Source organism: Cebidichthys violaceus, unplaced genomic scaffold (assembly GCF_023349555.1).
Source record: "Cebidichthys violaceus isolate CVI_PGR_0920_01 unplaced genomic scaffold, fCebVio1.0.p SCAF_22, whole genome shotgun sequence".
NCBI lineage: Eukaryota > Metazoa > Chordata > Actinopteri > Perciformes > Stichaeidae > Cebidichthys > Cebidichthys violaceus.
This window is the reverse complement of record NW_027176395.1, coordinates 4,614,364-4,634,930: the sequence shown is the minus strand read 5'-3', so window position 1 is coordinate 4,634,930 and position 20,567 is coordinate 4,614,364. Positions and strand designations below refer to the sequence as shown.

Genomic DNA, 20,567 nt, shown 5'->3' with positions numbered 1-20,567 from the left:
TCTTAGTGAGATCTTTAGGTTTTTATTTATGGATTTTCTTTTTGTATGCAGCGTGACTATTCCGCTGACTGCCTGTTTTGTCTTTTGTGACTCAAAGCTCTCAGTAAACTTTTGGATTTTTGTACTTCACTTTATTCTCGTGTGATCCTTGCTATTAGTCTTTTGTCTGATCATCACATACTGTCTTCCTGTCTCCAACCGTATCAACTACAATGTCCTTGTATATCTGAGTCACATTGTCTGTTGTTTGTCTCTTCAGCGCTCCTCAGTGTAAAATGAGTTTGAGTTCTGGAAAAGGGCAACACAAAATGTATGTGTTATCATTATTACTAATCCTATTCATATCATTATTATTATTATTATTGTAGATTATAGATTTGGGACATTTGATGTTTTGGGAAAGAACAGATCCCAGACCTGGTGGTGAGTGGACAGTCCTTGCTCTCCTGCCACATCTTCTACCATCTTCACACATAGGCAGCTGTCTGCCAGAGAACATTCCACTTCTGACCATTGTGATGTGCTGAAAGTTTAAAAACAACTGATAGGAGTTGGAAACACGTCCCCAACCCCCATATTTTGCTCATACTACTTTTTAGCATATCAAAGAACAGCTTTCTGATCATATCTCTCATTTCTCTTTCTTCACTCAGTGGGCCGCTGTAACATAATGTAACCTGAATCTATTAATCTAGATCTAGATCTAATATTTTTACTTTTGAAAAGAAAAGTTGTCGGGCATCAGTGGGTCTCTGATATTGGGACTATTTGGCTTCATATATTTAGATATATGTATAAATATTGTTCTTTTAGTTCATTTGAATAGTATGAAAACGAAGACATTACAACTGATGCAATGTCCTGAAGGTGTGGACAAAAACATCTGAGTACTGTACTGTGTGTGTGTGTGTGTGTGTGTGTGTGTGTGTGTGTGTGTGTGTGTGTGTGTGCGCGTGTGTGTGCAGCCGTTATATATTGCCAACAATGCGTCCAGTTAATGTTAACTGTTCTGCATGGGGTTACCTGGCATCTGTCTTTGGCTCTGGCTTCAAACAATTTGTCCAGCAAGATAAAGAGCCACAGCACTCAGTCGTCACTGGTCAGTAATAGACTGAGGATATATTTAGGTTTTTATAAATGCATCACTCCTCTAACGCTTGGCATGAGCCAAGCCACCAGTTGGTCTAATTACAATAGATTTATTGAAGAGAGAAAGGTCAGCGTATAAATTATGTAGACACACCTTTGGCTCAGTTAAGTTCCCAGTACTCTTACGATAACTATAACTCTGCAGCACCATGGAACTATAGAGCATACATTTATATTTATTAAGTCACGATTCCAATGATTTAGCGCTGCAACAACATATTTTGGGCAACAAGCAACTGTTTCTTTGAGGTATCAATAAAGTTGATGTTATCTTGGTATCATGGAACTTCCAAGTGGACTGACTGCTGCTGTTGATGGTCATCTATCAATAATTGATTATGATTAATAATCATGTCCAGCAAACATGCTTCTACCATTGTGTTATCTTGCTTTGGTGTTAGTGCTGCTTTTATTTGCCTTGTCCCTGACAAATTCTAATCTCTTCAAATCATGTGATCCAAAAGGTTCCAAAGAAGGCTTTTGTCAATCTGATCACCGGTCAGCTCACACACACAAATAGAACCTCTCCTTAATAGTTGAAATTGCTTACATGATCAATTTATCATGATGCATATTTCCACAGGACGTGTTTCATTCGAGCAGCGACCCAGTCACGTCATACTCAACACAAATACTTGTCTAATTCTCTTGTACCTTTCTGCTACTTCACTGAGCTGAATGTCACTAATACAAGAAATATGAACCGGTCAGAGAGGCAGTGTCTTCCTGGAACTCAAACAAAATGCATTAAGTTCTTCTTCTCGGTGGTTTAAACATGGCAAGGTCAGTCAGATAAAAGTGTATAAATCCTTTGGACACACTCTATTGAGACCGTCTCACATGCAGGTCATTACACACACATACACACACACACACACACACACACTCTAACACACGCAGATACAGCCAAGAAATATTACATGTCAGAGTTAATCTGACAGCCCAGTCCAGAGCTTTAATGAGAAGTTAAATTGTGTATGTGACACCATGTTGTAATCTGACACCTTGTCAATTAGACATCAGTCCTAGGCATCTGTGTGACCAATCACAGTCCCTTATTTAATGTGCAGCTGACATGTACAGCATGTGAACACACAAGTGAACACACAACAGACATGGTGTCACCTCATCGTCATTAAAAAACGTTTTAGGGTGCATTAAGTAATGTAAGAGAAAACATTATGTTGCGCAAATAAGATCCATATTATGCATACGTCCGTATGTCGTTTGTTGTGTTATGCTTCTCCGCCATATGCTGCCAGCCCATATTAAATTATGTGTATTCTCAACATTTAAATATGTCATTGTTTAAATCACAATTATCTTTAAAAGCAGTATATCACAATACCCTGAATTTGAATGCAGAAATATGCATTACATATTACATTACCATGACTTGTTATTAAACAATATTATAACATAGCCGTTTTATGTGAAGTAACAGCCAGCATTAATTATTTTGTGAAAGTAAGAACTAAAATGTTTTTGACATAAAACTGTGAACTAAAAACCCACTTACCAGCATTTTTTTTTCAACCCCGAGCCAATAAAAGTGTGCAGGATGTGCGAATACGGCCGCTTTGTCTCTCCCCTCGATGTCTGATACTGAGGCACAAGCACTGCATCCATGGACACAAGTCCCCCTTTAGCTGGGTTGTTAACAGGTTGGTAAATCGCTGTGTTCATGTGCATGTGCTCCTCTCTGTCTCCTCTGCTGTTTGCACAGAGAGACATTTGTGTGCACAGATTATGACTGTGGTTATTGAAACCACTTGTTTCAGCTCTATTCCTCTCTGTTAACATCATTGTTGGACAGTTACACATGTTATGTTAGGATTCTGATCATGTTGAGCTCTTAGGTTTGTTTTTGGTTTATTTGCTGAAAAGATTTGTTCTTTGTCTCGTAGTAGACGCTTCACATCAACGCTTTTAATAATCGCCACGGTCTCTGAACGGTTATGAACATATAAGAGTCCGTCCCTTCTTCATTAAAGACTCTCTCTGGTCTCGTTGTCCACTTTTCTCTTCTTGGAGAACGTCATGTGAAACAACTCTCTCTCTCGTCTCTGCCGTGTGTGTGTTTATCTCACTCGAGTCGAGGGCGATAATTATCAGAATACACACATTTGATTGGCTGAGTAGCATCGCATGATATGATTCACAACGCATGTAATTGGTCGGTGTGTTTCCTGGACCGCTGAGCGAGTGCCGTAAAGGCTGGAAAAGCTGCGCCGGTTAAAATAGAAGTGCTCCGTCAAAATGTAATAATTCTTAATTATCTATCGGTTGAAGGTCCATTGAGGTCTATTAGTGACCCCTGGTCTAGACCTTCTTCCTCACATCGCCATCCATCAAAGCTTCCCTGCGGTTGAGAAATTTGTTATGTTTCTTTTTCTCATTACTTCTGTCACTGACCAGACCCACACAGTGCCTCTGTCTCTTCCTCCTGCAACTCCACTATCATTTACTTCTTTTATTTTCTGTGATTTAGCTTTTTGTTTTTCCCGTGCTCTCCTATACCTCCGTATCTCTCCGGTCTCTCCCTGCCCCTCCTCCCCACTGTCAATGCTATGATATAATTATAAAGTATCAGCGGCTGGAAGATTAAGATTTGCGATGGCCACACACCCACTAGGGATTGAGAAGATTCCATCCTCGGTTGCTGAGGCATTGTGGTCCATGCCGTGAGACTGAGCATACGCTAAAGAAAATATCTTCAATCCTTGTAAGCCCTAACTGTAAGAAAGAGTCCTGGGAACACATTTTAAAATGTGTGTAACTTGCTTCTGAATGATTGTATTTATAGTCCTCTGTAGTGATAGTTGTAGCATAATTGACCCTTTTCTTGTCCTCGCCCCCGCTGCTACTCCTTCAAGCTGTCAAAGCTACCATGGAGCCCACACTAAATGTTATCAAATATTTGGAAAAATGAAAAAGCGATTCACAGAAGGGTCAGCAATATGTGTTCGACGGATATATGATACATGCTAAAGATAGAAGCTAAGGTGTAAGGATGTGTCTTACCAAGAAAAGCAGTGGGATCATAATTACGCAGTTGAGGGATCCCAATTGGAATAGGGCCGATGCTACGCTATAATTGGCCAGTCAGTGTTCGAGGGGCGGGACTTAGCGAAGGGTCAATTGTTGTGGTTTGATTGATTTTAAAAAGCTATTTCAGCTAAAATTGTTTAATAAGCATTTAAATATAGCATTAAAAGTTATAGTTAAATGTTTTTTTTCTATTTTGTGACTGAGTTTTATGGACTGATCTTCTCCATTTCATCTTAGGGTCATTATACGCCCAAACATATATGTAAACAGTCAAATAATTGTCGACTGGCAAATATAATATAAAACATAATTCATAATTAAAATGTGTATTTGTTAATTGACTATAACTAAACACTAACGGGATGATGATTGCTCCTTTGACATGTTTCCTGTCTTTCTCAGTTTCTATCACAACACCTACAAAACAGCAGACAAATGTGTGCAATATAATTATAAACATAAAGTCAGCTTTATACTTGGCTTCCTTATATGCTACCTTAGAACACTGGATAGCTGATTTTTTTTTTTTGTCCATTCATTTCTCATAGCATGATAGTCTTTCTTCTTCTTATGAACACCTGGTCTTTAAAAAGACAAGAGAAAACTCCTCTCAGCAATCTCTCTCCTTCCCATTCCAAACGTTCCCTGTTCCTCTAAACTGGAACTGGTCCGCTATCATCCACTATCTTGCAGAAGCAGAACTAAAAGGCTTTCACAGGGACGCTCACTTTTCTCTCTCTTATTGAATGCTCTCACATCATTTAAGAATAACCATCGCTCCTCACTTCTTCCGTAAATAAAATAAACTGAGACACACAAACAAACAAATCCTTTGTCTCTGTTTTTGTTTGTGTATATTTCCCCTCACTCAGATCTAAATATAGACTTATAAAGGATTTCTTTGTTGTAATTGCACTGGTGCAACAACATTAAAGCGCAATGCCTGAGTGGAGCTTATACAAGATTTAAAAATGAACAATAACAGAGTAAAAACTACTCATACTAAAGTCACACACACACACACACACACACACACACACACACACACACACATTATGTCTACTTAACGTTATGCCTAGCACCCTTATGTATTCTGCTGATAATTCCAGCATGTAAGATATTGCATAGAATAGTGTTACACAAATACATGTATCACTACTGCACAGAGGTAGATGTTTTACAGTATAGATGTTGTCTATGGAGGGGTTTACTTTTAGAGTTTGGGTAGAAAACTGCTTGTGTGCTCAGATGGAGCTGTAGCGTTTTCCTGATTCGTAGCGGGACAAACGAGTGATGGGCGGGTGAGTTGGGTCCTTTAAGGTGCAGGACATGTCTTTCATGTGTGGTGTGGGCGATCTTCTGGGATGCGTGGATGGATCTCCGCAGAGCCTTCTTGTCAGCCGCAGAACTGCTGCCATAACACGCTGGGATCCCATGTATTATATTGTTGTAGCGGTGCACAGAGTGACGTCACACAGGCTGAATCTGGTGCTACACATTTAATGAAAGTGTTCTGCAAACTACAAAAAAATATGCCTTTAGGTATACAGTTGCTACACAGCATTTTCTGCTTCCATTTTACACACAGAGATTGTCATAATCTCGCGTACTGACGCGAGACTTCCCTGTGACTGTACCTTCACAGACACCGCTCATGTAGCAACGCTGACACCTACTGGTGATCTAAAGCTGGCCTAAACATAATGTAGCTGGTGATAAATAACACAGTACCCCCAATTTGAACTACAATGAACACTTCCTCCTCATGAACACATATAGGAAACATAACAGACTCTCTTATCTTACATTACACCCAAGAAATGATTCTATTTACTGAACCAAACGTGACTTATTGTGCTCCTCCTTAGGAGTGTTCTTAGGAGGCTGTGCCATTGCCAGTGCTATTGCTAACATCTGTCAATGCTCCTGACTCTCTCACACAGAGGCTTCCATCCTCTCCTATGATGGCAGCATGTACATGAAGGTGGTGATGCCCAACATCATGCACACTGAGGCTGAGGACGTGTCCCTGCGTTTTCGCTCCCAGCGGGCCTACGGCCTCCTCATGGCCACCACTTCTCGAGAATCAGCCGACACGCTCAGGCTGGAGTTGGACGGAGGTCGCGTCAAACTCACGGTCAACCTAGGTATCGTATGCCCACCCCCCACCCCCACCCATCTGCCTCCACACCTCCACCTTCACCCTGAGACAGTTCACTGTTGAGCGGTGGCCTCTCCTCTCCTTTCACTTCTATGTCTTTATGCACAGTTTGTTTTTCATCAGTTACTCATCACTATGGTCCCTTAAAGGTTTTCCCAGCTTTAGAACATAGATAAGAGATTTTTTTTTTTTTTTTTTGCATGGGTGTTCATGCAGTTTTTACACACACAGATAACCATGGACTGCTTACTGAAAACCACTCTAACATCTTAGGCTACACATCCGAACCATCTTTGAAACAGACAAAGTCATACCCGTCGTTTACAGAACGTTTCAGTCACAGCACAACAAGTAGAGTAATGTAGAGACAACGTGCTTTAAAGACTGGTTTCTAGTACATCTTTTCAAGGACCAAAGTGTACTGAGACTTTCTAAGAGGTGACTTTCACCAAGTATGCCCACTGATCTTCAGTCCATCATCCAACAGGATATTAGAAAAAAACTTTCTCACTAACCTTCTCTCATTTTCTGTCTGCCATCGAGTCATTTCTCTGTCACCTTCCTCTTCTCCTGGGTGGTTGTTTTCTTTGCTAACGATGTCTTTTCTGGAAGTCGATGCTTTTTTCAGTGTTTCGTTTTTATGTTTACCTGTCAACTCCATTTTCCATCATGCTTTGTCAAAAGATGGTATTCACCCCTTCAAAGGCCTTAAGCCTGCGGCCCGTCAGGCGAACAGCCCGAGAACAGAGCCCAGCTAAACCTACAGCTGGCTGCGACCCCAAATACTTCCAATCATACTTTGTAAAGAAGTATGAGAATTATAAGTCACACTAATCAATTTATACGTTGCATATAACATATGACATGTCTTGTAAAAACAATCGTAAGAGTAATGGCAATATTAACAGACGTCAGCTGGTTTGCCAAGCCACATTTACACAACTCATTCACTAATATGAATGTGTGTCATGTAAGTCATACCCCAGATTTTAGTCGACATGTTTTTGTTGCGCAGCTCCAATTGGTCAGCGCTCATATGATTGCTTAGCCCTTGTTAATCTGTGTGATTTCCTACAGAACGTTTGTAAAACTATTTTAAAGGTCTAGCCTCTGATGTACCTTAGTAACACATAGTGTAGCATTCCGGATCTGATGGTTGGGGTTCCTGTGCCTCTGCATGGTGCTGGTGCTGATTGGATCGTGGCTGTTTGCTCCCACTTTTCTGTTGCGGTTGACGACACATGAAACCACCAGCCACATGGTGACCAACCCTCACTGTCTTCACAACTGCATACAGCGGTTATTGTGGCCTCTGTTCAGATACTTTGGATTTCCACTGTCTATCACACTACTGACTTACAAAATCGATCGTTTTGCTGTTTTAATAGCATATCAAATTCACAAATTATCAGTCTTCATTTGTTGACTTCTCAAAGGTCCGTGGCTCTAAATCAGATGGCTGCTACCACCTTGCTGGTGCGGAGGCTTTGGAGCCAGAGGCTTTGACTTTTCTATTCTTAACATTCAAGCCTCAAGAGGAACAAGTCAGTGTTGGGTTGGAAAACTCATGTAGCTGGTACTACAAGTGGCCATTTTACTGTAAATACTTTGCCGAAACAATTAATAAATTTCAACTCTGGTACTATGGGTAACAAAAGAGCACAAGCTCTAGAAAAGCAGCTTTTTACAACCAGCACATTTCTATGACAAATCCATGCATTATCTTATTTACCATTAAATGATGTTTTTGGAAATATTTAAAGTATATCATTTATTTCATGGTAATTTAGCATACAGTTGACTAAATACTAAATGAATAAAATGGCTGCCTTCCTGCATGTGTACGTCCCCGGAAGGGTGGACTTTTTGTTTTTGGATGTCTGCAGCAGTAACCTTGAAGGATGCAATTTCATCTGTCATTTATTCTTCCCCATCTAGACTGTATCAGGATAAACTGTAACTCCAGTAAGTTAACACTCAAGTTTCATTTTGCTTTTAATGTTGATGGTATGTTGATGTTTTTTTTTTTTTAAGGAAATGTGTTTTTAAAATGTGAGTCCTGCACTGCCCTCCACTTTCTTTTAAGCCTACCGTGTTTAGGATGAGTTCACTCAGTTGGTTAGACTACCCATAATTCAACAGGAACCAAAATAAATAGCCCCAGTCAAATGGAATGAGTGGTGATTCATTTGAATTATTAGACAAATCTAAACATCTGTTTAAATCCACCACTTTACTCTATAGGTGTACGGTCGTATTCTGTTATTTGTAATCAATTAGCAACAATATACACATGTATTGTACTTCACTTCACAACTTATAGGTAAGTGTAGGAATTTCCGATTCATCACTTTTTATTGTAAGTGATGACATGTGATTACAATCTGAAAGGCAGGTTTTTGCAAACAGAACTTAGTTGTAGCTGAGTGCTACTTAGGCCCTCTTACCAAATATCCTGCCTGTACTGAAACACGTTGGTCCCAGTAACTGATGCACTTAATTTGGATGGTCTATTGATCATTTTTAATAATGTAGATGTAGCTGTTCAACACTGTCAACAACATTTGGTGCACCTCCACAGGCCATATAACCTGAACACTGACCCCATCTTCAATGCTGCAGAACTCCCTTTTTCTAACACCAAAACAACATAATTACTTCCATCCAGTAATGTTCATTTTAATAACGGGTACATTTCATTATAGTGCATGCAACAGTACTTACTTAATGCTTCAAGAACCCACTTCAAATGAGAAGCCACATTCCATTAGACTAAAACATCGACCACAATGACTACGTTTACATGCACACTCATTTTCCACTATTATTCTGAATAGAACAATATTGACAATTGTATATGGTTCATGTAAACACCATATTCAGTTTGTATATTCTGAATTAGGCGTTATTTCGAATGGAGCGTTTTCCGATTAAGACGTGTGATATTATTCCGTTTTTAGGAGCATGTACGTATACAGCGCAGTCAGAATATGCGTCTCAATGGAGGTTTTTACCGCTCTGTGCGACACACGGCTTCTTACCTGTTTATGATCAGCTCTGTGCGTTGAACACAAACCAACTAGCCAATAGTTTGCAAAGCTGGAGTAGAGATGCATGTCCAAAGGAGAAGCCCACATCTCTGGTCTGAAGGAGAAACACACCTGCTTTTAAGCATGATGAAGGACTTGGATATCACAGCTTTTGGGACATATATTTGGGGCAAATATTGCAACATCAACCTTTTGAAGAAGGTGTTTGAAGGAGTGAAAGAGGGAGGCTGTTTCCTCAACTGGAGAAAAACTTTGAAAAAACTGATTTTGAAGCAAAGAAGCAAAATGGCACAAGCGGCTCCTGCCTTTTAATTTTATTTCATATTATGATGTGATAAACAACAGGTTTTGGCATCGACCCGTCAAACACAGCCGAGAACGGCGTTGACGCGGGATTCCCTGCCCATGGTGATGAGGGTGCGTCATGGGGTCGTTTTACGTTAGTCGGGATATGAACGGCTGCATGTAAACGAGAACATAAGTGAAATATGTATTGTCTTTTTCACAATAAGGGCAAAAATATTTGGTGCATGTAAACATAGTCAGTTGTTTAGACAGCTGACACATTCAGAAGAAAAGCCAACATACAGTATTAACAATTGTTTTTTAATTAATTAAATAAAAAAATTAATTATATTAGCATACTGTACATGGAGTCCAGTGCACAGTCTATGTGTGTGTAATTGATAAAAGATATTTTATTCCAGCTGTAAAACTTTGTTGTAACATAAACCTTATCAACATGGCTGAAACAAAACAGATGCAACAGTCCTCACAGTCCCAGCAGAGAGAAACGACATATTACTATACTTAAACAGTTGCTAAAGATTATTAACTGAATATCAAAACTGAATTCCCAAATTACGCAGAACATGCAGGAAAGTTTTTTATTGTTCGCAAAATGTGATCTAATCCAATGTATTATTATGTCAGGTTACATTCTACCCAATCAAAGTTTAGGAATGGTGATTCTCTTTACAACATAAAGTTGTTTCTAATTATGATACAGATTGCTTTTACTCATAATGAGGCCATTGAGATTTTTACCTTATTATTAGCTGTTCGGTGAGTGAGTGTATGAGTTGAGTTATGTGTGTGAATGTGAGTGAGAGTGAGTCAAGTTATTGCTCTTTGGGTTAACATTAGGATGGTCAGTTTGAGAATTAAGGTAAAAGTCATTTGAAAATCTAGTCTTAATGTCCGTCGCTGTTGCAGCTGTGCCAGCAGTACGAGGAGCAACAACTAAGGTGTATCTCCGTAAATATATGATTACAAAAATCATCTCTGTTTGAAGTTACAATTAGGCATGACTTCTCTTGTAGGTTTAAACTTGGGGGTAAGGTAAGATTAGGTTAATTCAATTTCTTTATATAGCATCAGATCATAACAGAAATTGTCTTGAGACACTTTTCATATCGAGCAAGTATAGACCGTGCTCATTTACAGAGACCCAACATTCCACCCATAAGCAACCACTGGGGCAACAGTGGAGAGAAAAAAACAACATGGCGATGGCCGTAATTCAAGATGGCGTCGGCGAAATGGTCAAAGTGGAGGCTTCATAACGGCAGTCCACAAACCAATGGGTGTCGTCACGATGACTACGTCCACTTCTTATGTACAGTCTATGGTCGGGAGTGATATTCGGCCAATCCAAAGACGAGGATTGTAACCAATTAAATCTAGTGATACAAAGGTGATCGGGTCAGCACTTACTGTCAAATAGAAAAAAACACTCGCAAGCGAGCAGGTGAATGTTTTGCCAGCAAAAGAGCAGTGAAAGAAGTCACTCAAAGCATGTTTTTCATGCGATATTCTGCATGCAGTGATGTGAAAGCGCTCTCAAAGGTAATATGCGCCTGCGGCTGTTTGAGTTTCACGCACTGGATCTCATTTGTGCTTCCAGGTGTTATAGGGAACTAAAAAACTACATATTTTGTTGTTTAGTTTGGAGGACTTGTTGGTATCTTGTATACACTAGCGTCCACATGTGTTTTCTGTTGGTAAACCTCTCATTAAATGAGAGTAATAGATGTATTTCATCAAGTCATGGATCAAAAGGATTAGATAGGTAACAAATAGGCAAGAATGACATTTGATATTGGACTGGAGACTGATGTGGCTGAGGTTACTTTGGTGGCTTTGGTTCGGATTTCGTGGTCAGACAAAGCAACGAGGAGAGAAATGTAAGGACGCAAGGAAGGGAATAAGTGAAAGGGAAGAATTTCTGAAAGCCTATGATGAGTAAAAGCAATTTGTCCCACTGTATTTACCCTTTCTTTTTGAGAGCCATGCCTCTTTTCTTTTCTGCAGTATAGTGGTGAGGTGTATTCGATAAGAATTATAAATGTCAAGTATTTTGTGTGTTTTTTTTCTCTGTGTATTTCACTGACTAAACCAAACCTTTGTTTCCCAAAAGCATAAGAACTACTTTGACCTATATTTAAAGCCATTTTCAAGCTAAGCTAAGCTGCTTGTAGAATTCTGCCGACGATTCAAGGCTGACAGTTGGGAAAACAACGGTTTGGTTTGAGCCTCAGGATGTCTTTAACTTTGTGATTGACCATTGTTCTCAGGCAAGGGACCGGAGACCCTGTATGCCGGGCAAAAGCTCAATGATAATGAATGGCATACAGTGCGAGTGGTGCGTCGCGGCAAAACCTACAAGCTAACTGTTGACGATGATGTAGCAGAAGGTACTTATCGGTTCATGCTTGAAGGAATGCTCTTAGTGTTGCCTTGTCAGTGGTATTACACCATGCTGAGGTGTGTTGCCATAGAGACTGAGAAAATCAGTATGTAATCCTGCTACAGAGAAAGCGTGTAGATATGTAATCTTTGATGGCACTTTGCATCCATCTAATACTGTTAATGTAATTTTCTCCTTAAATCAGCCCTTTTGTGTTAGTGTCAGACAGTGTTCTCTTTTCTTTTCGTTTTTGTCTTTCTTTTCAACCCATCCCCTCCACCCTCCCCGTCTTCAGGCCAAATGGTGGGCGACCACACTCGCCTGGAGTTCCACAACATCGAAACAGGCACCATGACAGAGCGTCGATTTGTTTCCAGCATCCCATCCAGCTTCATTGGTCATCTGCAGAGCCTTAGGTACTCCGATAACCTACTTTTACTTTACTTTTTAAATGTATACTAGTAGATGCTTAACGTTTTACTAATAACAGAGAGTTGCCACCCAAAATGATGTAGCTCTACGGAATCATTTTGCCTCTTTTAGGTAATTATGGTATGGTTTTACTGTTTGCTCCAGTCTCAGCATTCTCCAACTGTACATAAGGCACATTTAGAGAGCAGCTGGTGAAGAACGTTGAGTAACTAAAGAGCCAGATATTTATCTCAGGACTTGGTGGAGTCCAAATCAAATTGCTTAATTAATGTGAGACTTACGTTTGTTAAGACACAAGACAAAATGAATGCCGTCTGTAAATTCAAATATTTAAATATGCTGGATTACTTTGTAAGACATATGATTTGTCAGGCACTTTGTTTGCCAGCTTGTTGTGGAGTTCTGCTGCCCCCCAAATGGCTTTATTTTTTTCAAGAAAGAAACTGGAGCTTTATTTAGCTACGGGTCTCCCATACCCCAAACTTTGTTCTCCTTACTTTTAATTATCCTTGACCAACATTTGTTCACCAGGCTTTGAAGGACAAGAAGAACCTTATTTTGAAGTTGATCATGTCAAGTGTCTGTTCCTGTCCTTTCCTCAGATTTAACGGCATGCTCTACATCGACCTGTGCAAGAATGGTGACATTGATTATTGCGAGCTCAATGCACGCTTTGGGGTTCGTTCTATCATCGCCGACCCCGTCACCTTCAAATCCAAGAGCAGCTATCTGAGCCTGGCCACCCTGCAGGCCTACACATCCATGCACCTCTTCTTCCAGTTCAAGACAACCTCCCCAGACGGCTTCATAATCTTCAACTCTGGAGACGGCAACGATTTTATCGCTGTAGAACTGGTAAAAGGGTAAGTCTTATTTTGAAAGGACGCTTGTTAACCTTTTACACATTGGAACCGTGACGGTTTAGGAGTAGCCTTATTGGATTACCAACTTAAAGCTGCTATCATAAATGCTTTTGGAACAACAATGTAAGAAGTGACAATGTAAAGAAGTCGCTCATAGCGATGAACCTACAGAGAGTTCTCAGCTGAATCTGCAGCTACTCACAGCTTTATAGTGAGATTCATCTCAGGGTTTGACCGTCTGCTACTTTACACGTCTCTCATTGCATCATGCCTGCCACCAATGAAAACACTCTAAAAACCACTTACTCAGCACTAAGTCAACAGTTGACAGACACAGTTAGCAACCAAAAGCAGAGCTTACACCAGCGTGAATAATGGACATATATTCATCAGGTGGACACAAACACCAAATGAATGACCATGTTGCTCTGTAACATAATGGAATGTTAAGAGAAATCTCCATTTTATAGGTACATGCATTATTAGAATATTTCAACAGTAAATGGACTTTCTACTCTTCCAACCATTCAAAGCGCTTTACACTACATGTCAACATTCACCCATTCACACACCCACCCTAAGCCTATGGCACAGACTGCCACACTGCTAATCAGAATCTAATCTACTAGAGCCGGAAGTGAAGTTGCCATTCAATCACTCCATTAATGTTTCAGAAAATCCTTATATAAAGAGTTTTAAGCATAGAACTGAGCCAACGTACGAGATGAATCATGAACATAAAACATTTGATTGGGAGCAAAAGTAATCGTTGTCGAACAAAAATTAAGACAGATACAGCAACTACATGTCTTCTCGCCTCAAACATATTTCGGTGAACTATTTTTGTAATATAAGAGAAACTATCCAAACGAGCCAACATGTTGGTCGATTGAAACTATGAATGGGATTTTCACTTCAGGAACCTCACTGTTGAGGTCTATGCTCATTCACAGACACTCACAATGACGCCACATCCTTTGGGAGCAATCTGTGGGATCAGTGTTTTGCCCAAAGTCATTTCAACATGCAGAATGGAGGAGCTAGGGATGGAACCACCAACCCTCTAATTAGCGGATGGCCTGCTGTACCTCCTGAGCCACAGCCGATTTGATTTAATATATTTTATTTCACTCTTCAAAAATGTCCCACCTTTTGGTTCAGGGCTGCCAGTTTGTGAGCATTTCAAAGAATAGCTTTAAAAGCAGACGGCTGAAGCTTTCTGAAGCGATCTGTAACTCTCATAACTTTCCTCTTGCAGATACATCCACTATGTGTTTGACCTTGGAAATGGGCCCAACCTCATCAAGGGCAAAAGTGACAGGGCGTTGAATGACAACCAGTGGCACAATGTGGCCATCACCCGAGACAACAGCAACACCCACACACTGAAAGTAGACGCTACAGCCACTAGTCAGAGTATCAATGGGGCCAAGAATCTGGACCTGAAAGGTATGCAAATGACATGACGTACACACGTTACATGTGCACGTCTTCTTGTGTGTCCAGCATGTTGTTGAGCTACTGAAAAACTGTCACTGTGCATTGAAATGGGTCCATTTTACAACATGCAACCCACATAACGTTTTTTCCCCCAATTCTTTTGTGTTTCAACAAGGTAAAGGTCATTCTTCTTACAATGTTATTTGCCATGGAAAATGTTTTTCCGTCATATCATTAAAGGAAAAGTTCAAAATGTTGGACATAAGGTATGGTAAGTGGTTTTGAGAGCTCATTCTATGCATCAGGTGGAGCGAGATATCCATCTTTTTAGAGAAAAAATAACCAGCAGCAAATTAGATCAATTAGGAGGAATGAAAATAAAGCACAAGCGCTGATGCTGGCTGTGTTGATTTCTAAAGTGAATAGCTATGGACAGGCTGCCTAGAAGCTTATGTGTTTTGGTTCTGACTAATTAGAAACTGGTAGCAATGTAACACTGGCTTTGGGCAGTTTGATCGCCAAACTGTCACATGATTACATTCTGCTGCATTTTACAGCGTAACTTCCGACCCCATGACACCCTAAAAAATGGGTCTACGGGTTGTGCTTTGCAGTTGTGTATTATAACTTTGTACATTTACTTTATACTTGGTAAAAGTATACTCTACCCTGTCAAATGAAGATGCCACAGATCTGTAAAAAAAACCTGATATTTAAAGACGGGATTTAGAACATAGACATATGAAATGAAATCCTCCCACAGTGTCCCTTTCTTGTCTACACCCCAGGTGATCTGTTCATCGCAGGACTGGGTCCAGGCATGTATGGCAACCTGCCTAAACTGGTGGCTTCCAGAGAAGGCTACCAGGGCTGTTTGGCATCGGTGGACCTTAACGGTCGCCTGCCGGATCTCCTCAGTGACGCCTTGTTTCGCAGCGGGCAGATAGAGCGTGGATGCGAAGGTACACCGTCCCTCAAATCTGAGCCTGAATTAGACTTCTACAACACAAACTTCAACTCCAACTCCAGCTCCAGCAGCCCTTTCTTCCTGCTCAATGCAAACAGTAGCTCAACAGCCCTGCATCCATACGGAATCCCCTCCATTCTAATAACTGTACTTGTAGCCTCACTTACCCACTACTAGTCAGGCCAAACATTAAACAATCCCACGACACTGCCACCTGTTATCGGCCACATTGGTCGCCACCCCCCCCCCCCCCCCCCCCCCCCAACAGTGTCATTGCGATCACCGTCAGAGCAGTTTTTGCCAGTGCAGTGACAAACAATACTGCCAGAAGCTCCATTTTTATCTCTTTTGCTTTTGTAAAGTTTCATTTTTGTTTGGAATTTTGTGAATGTTTAGAGTCTTATGCAATATCATAAATATAAAAAGAAGGTAATAGAGAGGTCCTTACGAGTGGCTGGTTCAGGTGTGTAGATACAAAGCCGTATTGATTTGATTGTAGAGAGATACATTCACATTCAGTGCAAAATTAAAAAAAAATGTATTTATTTCTCCAAAATAAAGAAAATACTTGAATCAATTCTAAAATTCTATTACATATCTAATTGACCCTCCACTAAGTCTTGTCCCCCTTAGTTATTGTTGCTATGCTTGTCAAGCTTTGCATTCCAACACTGCATATATGATAACAATGGTACTGATGTAATCCCTCAAACAAAGAACCGTTCATGAACGGTTCTGGAGACATGCAGAGGAAACCCCCACATACACACAGTTGCTTTATAGTTAGACGCGTAACTTTTCTGTCAGACAACTAAAGCTAAAGCCTTAACTTTTGGCCTCACTGTTTGGGGTAGGGGCTTAGCAAATGGTCAATTACAGGGAAGTAGAACAAACTAACAATGTCAATAAAAAAAAAAAATGGTTACCTCATAAAAGGTCTATGGATGTGCAGGTTTAGAGCAGGCCATGAAATCACAGCAGCTTTGGAAATCTTCATCAGGCCATACCCAGACTCAGTCCATACCCTTTTTTTTCACAAAGCAAAACTTGCCTAATGGTTTAATTTGTTTTGTGTTGATTTCCAAAAGTTCATGCATATTGTAGCTACATCAAAAGGGGCTGTTGAAACATTTTGCTAGAGCAAGTAGACGTCACTGTGGACAAAATGTTTCCATCTTCCTGTGCTAGTCGTCATTCTTTTGTAGTTGTTTTTGTCATGCTCTTAAGGTTCTGGGCGTCCACAACCTGTTGCATGGAAATCATTTTCTGTACAGATGTTTATTCTTGCCATATCATTCAGTTGGACATTGAATGTACTGTATGTTTTTTTTTTGTCTCACATTAACTTACAGAGCTCCATGTTAGACAAATACATGTGTTAGTTTAAGTTTAATTTAAATCAAAACAGACAATTACGTTGTGTACTGTATGTCCTCCTCGCTGTGACAATCTGAATGGGGTTTTAGAAAACAATGCTTTTTACTGTACTGTATGCACTGCAAGAAAGTAATGGTTGACTAATTTATTTTTCAAAATAAAATGTCATCAATCACAATGTTGGTCTTCTCCATGGCATTCTGTCTCATTTTTTTTGTGCTTGTGTGATTTCTGTTCTTTCTTTTTTTTTTTGCTTATGTATCATGATCAGTTGATTGGTCATTTGACTATACTGCCATGCACGGCCTGCTTTTCATTACAAGCTTTCATCGCATAAATGGCTTTGTGTTTCTTTAGCCAGTGAGCCCTTATCACATGATGACCAGTAATGCTAGTTGAGTCAGCTATATGTTGCACTGTCACTAGATGGTGATACTGCACTCTGGCAAACATTTAGCAGAGCAGTACCAGCAGTAGCATGAATAAGCTTTTCACTGTGGTTACATCATACATTAAAACCTGAACCCGATCAGCGGATCAGCTGCGGGATTTTCCTGCGTTGTCCCCGTAAAATCCAAAATTCAATCTACTCCTCCAACTCATCAGCAGTTCACTTGGTCCTGAACATCCTCTTTAACAGAGAAGCTTGCATCAGTTTACCAGGTAAGTCTCAACTGAACACATTGACCTGAGTCAAATGAGTTGATGCAGACTGACCCTGGGCATGCTGTGACCATTTATGGACCTACATTAAAGCAGATATATTTAGAAATGTACACATAACCACAATAGTAGAGTCAGAGTAGAGATGTCCAACACAACTACACCTACTTCCAAAGTGCATGGAGAAGGAAAAAGTCTGCAGAGATACAACTCGTTTTGGCTCATATGGGGTCAGGGTCATCATGACATTACTAATAGCATTTAAACAGCGTAGGTATGGAGCAGAAATCAATTTGAAAATATAAAACACAACCCCTCATTTGCACTGCCGTTCAAACCGCTACAAAAGTGATTTGTTACAGTCAGATGTCTAAGAATACTACTCTATATTTTTGAATCGCCTTTCATGCTTCTAGTTTGTAAAACGTCGTCTTTACAAATGTTTTTTTTGGTATGAAGGGTTTGTTTTGTGCACATAGAACACAAGACTACAATGGTTCAACCAGGGTTAGCACTATTGGAACTGGATCACAGAATATCAGCTGAACATGTGCTGACAAATTACAGTTTAACCCTCTTCAATCTATCCACTGAGTAGACTGCAAGGGTACAGAGACAAAGGACTAACAGCTTATAGCCCAGCTGAGTGATGGTCGGTGACGCTTTTCTGGACTGAAAACAGTCTGGCTGTTTGGGGGGAAAGAATGGTTCCAACAGTATTTTCTCCTTACGTGTAACACTGTGGGGACATCTACGGAACATACATCCCAACATATTAACATCATACATAGATACAAAAATTTGGATTCACAGACAGTAATACAAAGAATACACTTAACACCAGCTGCAAGGTGGCACAAGCGATTTGTCTCCTAGTAGAGATAATTGTGGGGAGTCTGGTAAAGGCCGTTTGAGCCACCCTTCTAGCTATCCTGCATTAAGCCCATTTTTAAAAGTTCCAGGAGTGGACAATAATATATACAATTGTGTAATGGATAAACTTGCATCCCTTGTAGCCTACATTCAGTTGTATCTCTTGCCATACATCTTCCCTAATCTCATTGTCAAGATCCTTTTGCCAAGTCAATTTCAGGCCTTCGCGGATTCTAGTTTGAATATTGAGGCAGAGTGTAAGGTATAGGAAGCATTTAGAAACTCTTGAATCTTATTCTCTTCCTTCTCTTCTCAGTCTGAACACTGACCCTACATGCTGCTCTTCAACTACATTTTTCCAAAAATCCCTCTTTTCATTTAAATGTTCTTTAAGGTCCTCGAGTGATCTAAAGGAGCCATTAGATTTCTTTGTTCTGTTTTGGTGTGTGTTTTTGTGATAACAAATCCATAACCTGAGATAGTGCTGCAACTATCCCCTCCATTTTTACTCATTCATAATTTGCCTATAGTTCCCTACCAGTTTATTCATTTCAAATGCTATGTCATATAATTCCATATTTGGAAGAGCCAATCCCCCCACACATAGATGGGTTAGATATATGGTCATGTGGCTTCAGGACAATCAGGGTGAGGGGAGTGCCCAATAGAGGACAAGGGAGACGCTGTATTTGGTCCCTACATTTTAGTATGCCACTCTGAATAGACACATTTTGTGTTAAGACCTGCCATGCAGAAGTCTGAATGCACTTCTCTTGTCCAATCTATATTAAACCACTGTAACAGGCGGATATCTTATAAAGCCAAAGCTGATTAGAAACCAGCAGCCATGAGTGAGAACAAACAAGCTGTGGCTCTTATCACATTCATCCATGTGGATGAAAACCCAAATTGTATTATGACATATTTTAGAGAATCAGTCAGGAGGGGCTGGGTGTGGGGGAAAGACACGCTATCAGAGCTGTAAACAAAGTGGTGTTCCTTTTAAAGTAGGCTCTGGGTTCACTTCACTCATGTACTGATTATGGTTATGTATTACACCCAGTTCTCTCTCTCTCTCTTTCTCTCTCTCTCTCTGTATGTGTGTGTGTGTGGTTCTGGGGATTGCTGGATTTCTACAGGTCCTAGCACCACCTGTCAGGAGGACTCCTGTGCCAACATGGGTATTTGTATCCAGCAGTGGGAGAACTACACCTGTGACTGCTCCATGACCTCCTACACTGGCACACAGTGCAATGACCGTGAGTATTAATCTCACCATTAAATATCTAATGTCACACATGTACGACAGAGATTGGACAAAATCCCACCAACTAAACACCTCGTTTGCTCCATCAGTGAGTGCTTAGATGATGAAAGTGATAATAAAGATAAGGTAACATGCGTTTCATGAATGTACAGAAGTTTAGGTTAGAGTCACAGCAAACATCTGTATTGACAGAAGTTTGTGTCTAAAAAACAAAGACTCCAAAGGTTAACTCGCATTAATTCATCCATCCATTATGCTAGCCGCTTATCTTATTCAGGGTCGCGGGGATCAGGTCACCAGCCTATCACAGAGCTGACACATAGAGACAGACAACACTCACCAACAATGTACGGTCATCAATTAACTTGAGCTGCATGTTTTTGGACTTTGGGAGGAAGAACCCACGGCGACACGGGGGAGAACATGCAAACTCCCGTTCAGCCGGGGATCGAACCCTTCTTGCTGTGAGGAGACAGGGTTAGCCACCACATGCAGCCCCACATTAATTCAGCATGACAAAAAAGATCTTTGCATTATATGAGGCTGCAACTTTAGGCTCACACTCTTCTGTAGCCTGCTCCTACA

At 40.4% G+C, this 20,567-nt stretch overlaps 1 protein-coding gene across 6 annotated transcripts in view; it reads left to right on the top strand.

Annotated features, from left to right (window-relative positions):
- nrxn3a (neurexin 3a) overlaps positions 1-20,567 on the top strand; it is a 154,359-nt gene that overhangs the window by 107,895 nt on the left and 25,897 nt on the right. For 5 of the 6 annotated variants that reach the window (XR_011103564.1, XR_011103563.1, XM_068717645.1 and 2 more), the window contains 8 exons: positions 6,144-6,347; positions 8,300-8,326; positions 11,988-12,107; positions 12,396-12,516; positions 13,135-13,395; positions 14,654-14,844; positions 15,624-15,797; positions 19,855-19,974. Coding sequence is in view for 4 of the 6 variants with exons in the window: in XM_068717645.1 (XP_068573746.1) it covers positions 6,144-6,347; positions 8,300-8,326; positions 11,988-12,107; positions 12,396-12,516; positions 13,135-13,395; positions 14,654-14,844; positions 15,624-15,797; positions 19,855-19,974 (1,218 nt within the window). In the remaining 2 variants the exon portion in view is untranslated. The remainder of the gene's footprint in view (positions 1-6,143; positions 6,348-8,299; positions 8,327-11,987; positions 12,108-12,395; positions 12,517-13,134; positions 13,396-14,653; positions 14,845-15,623; positions 15,798-19,854; positions 19,975-20,567) is intronic. The other variant, XM_068717648.1, reaches the window with a different exon arrangement.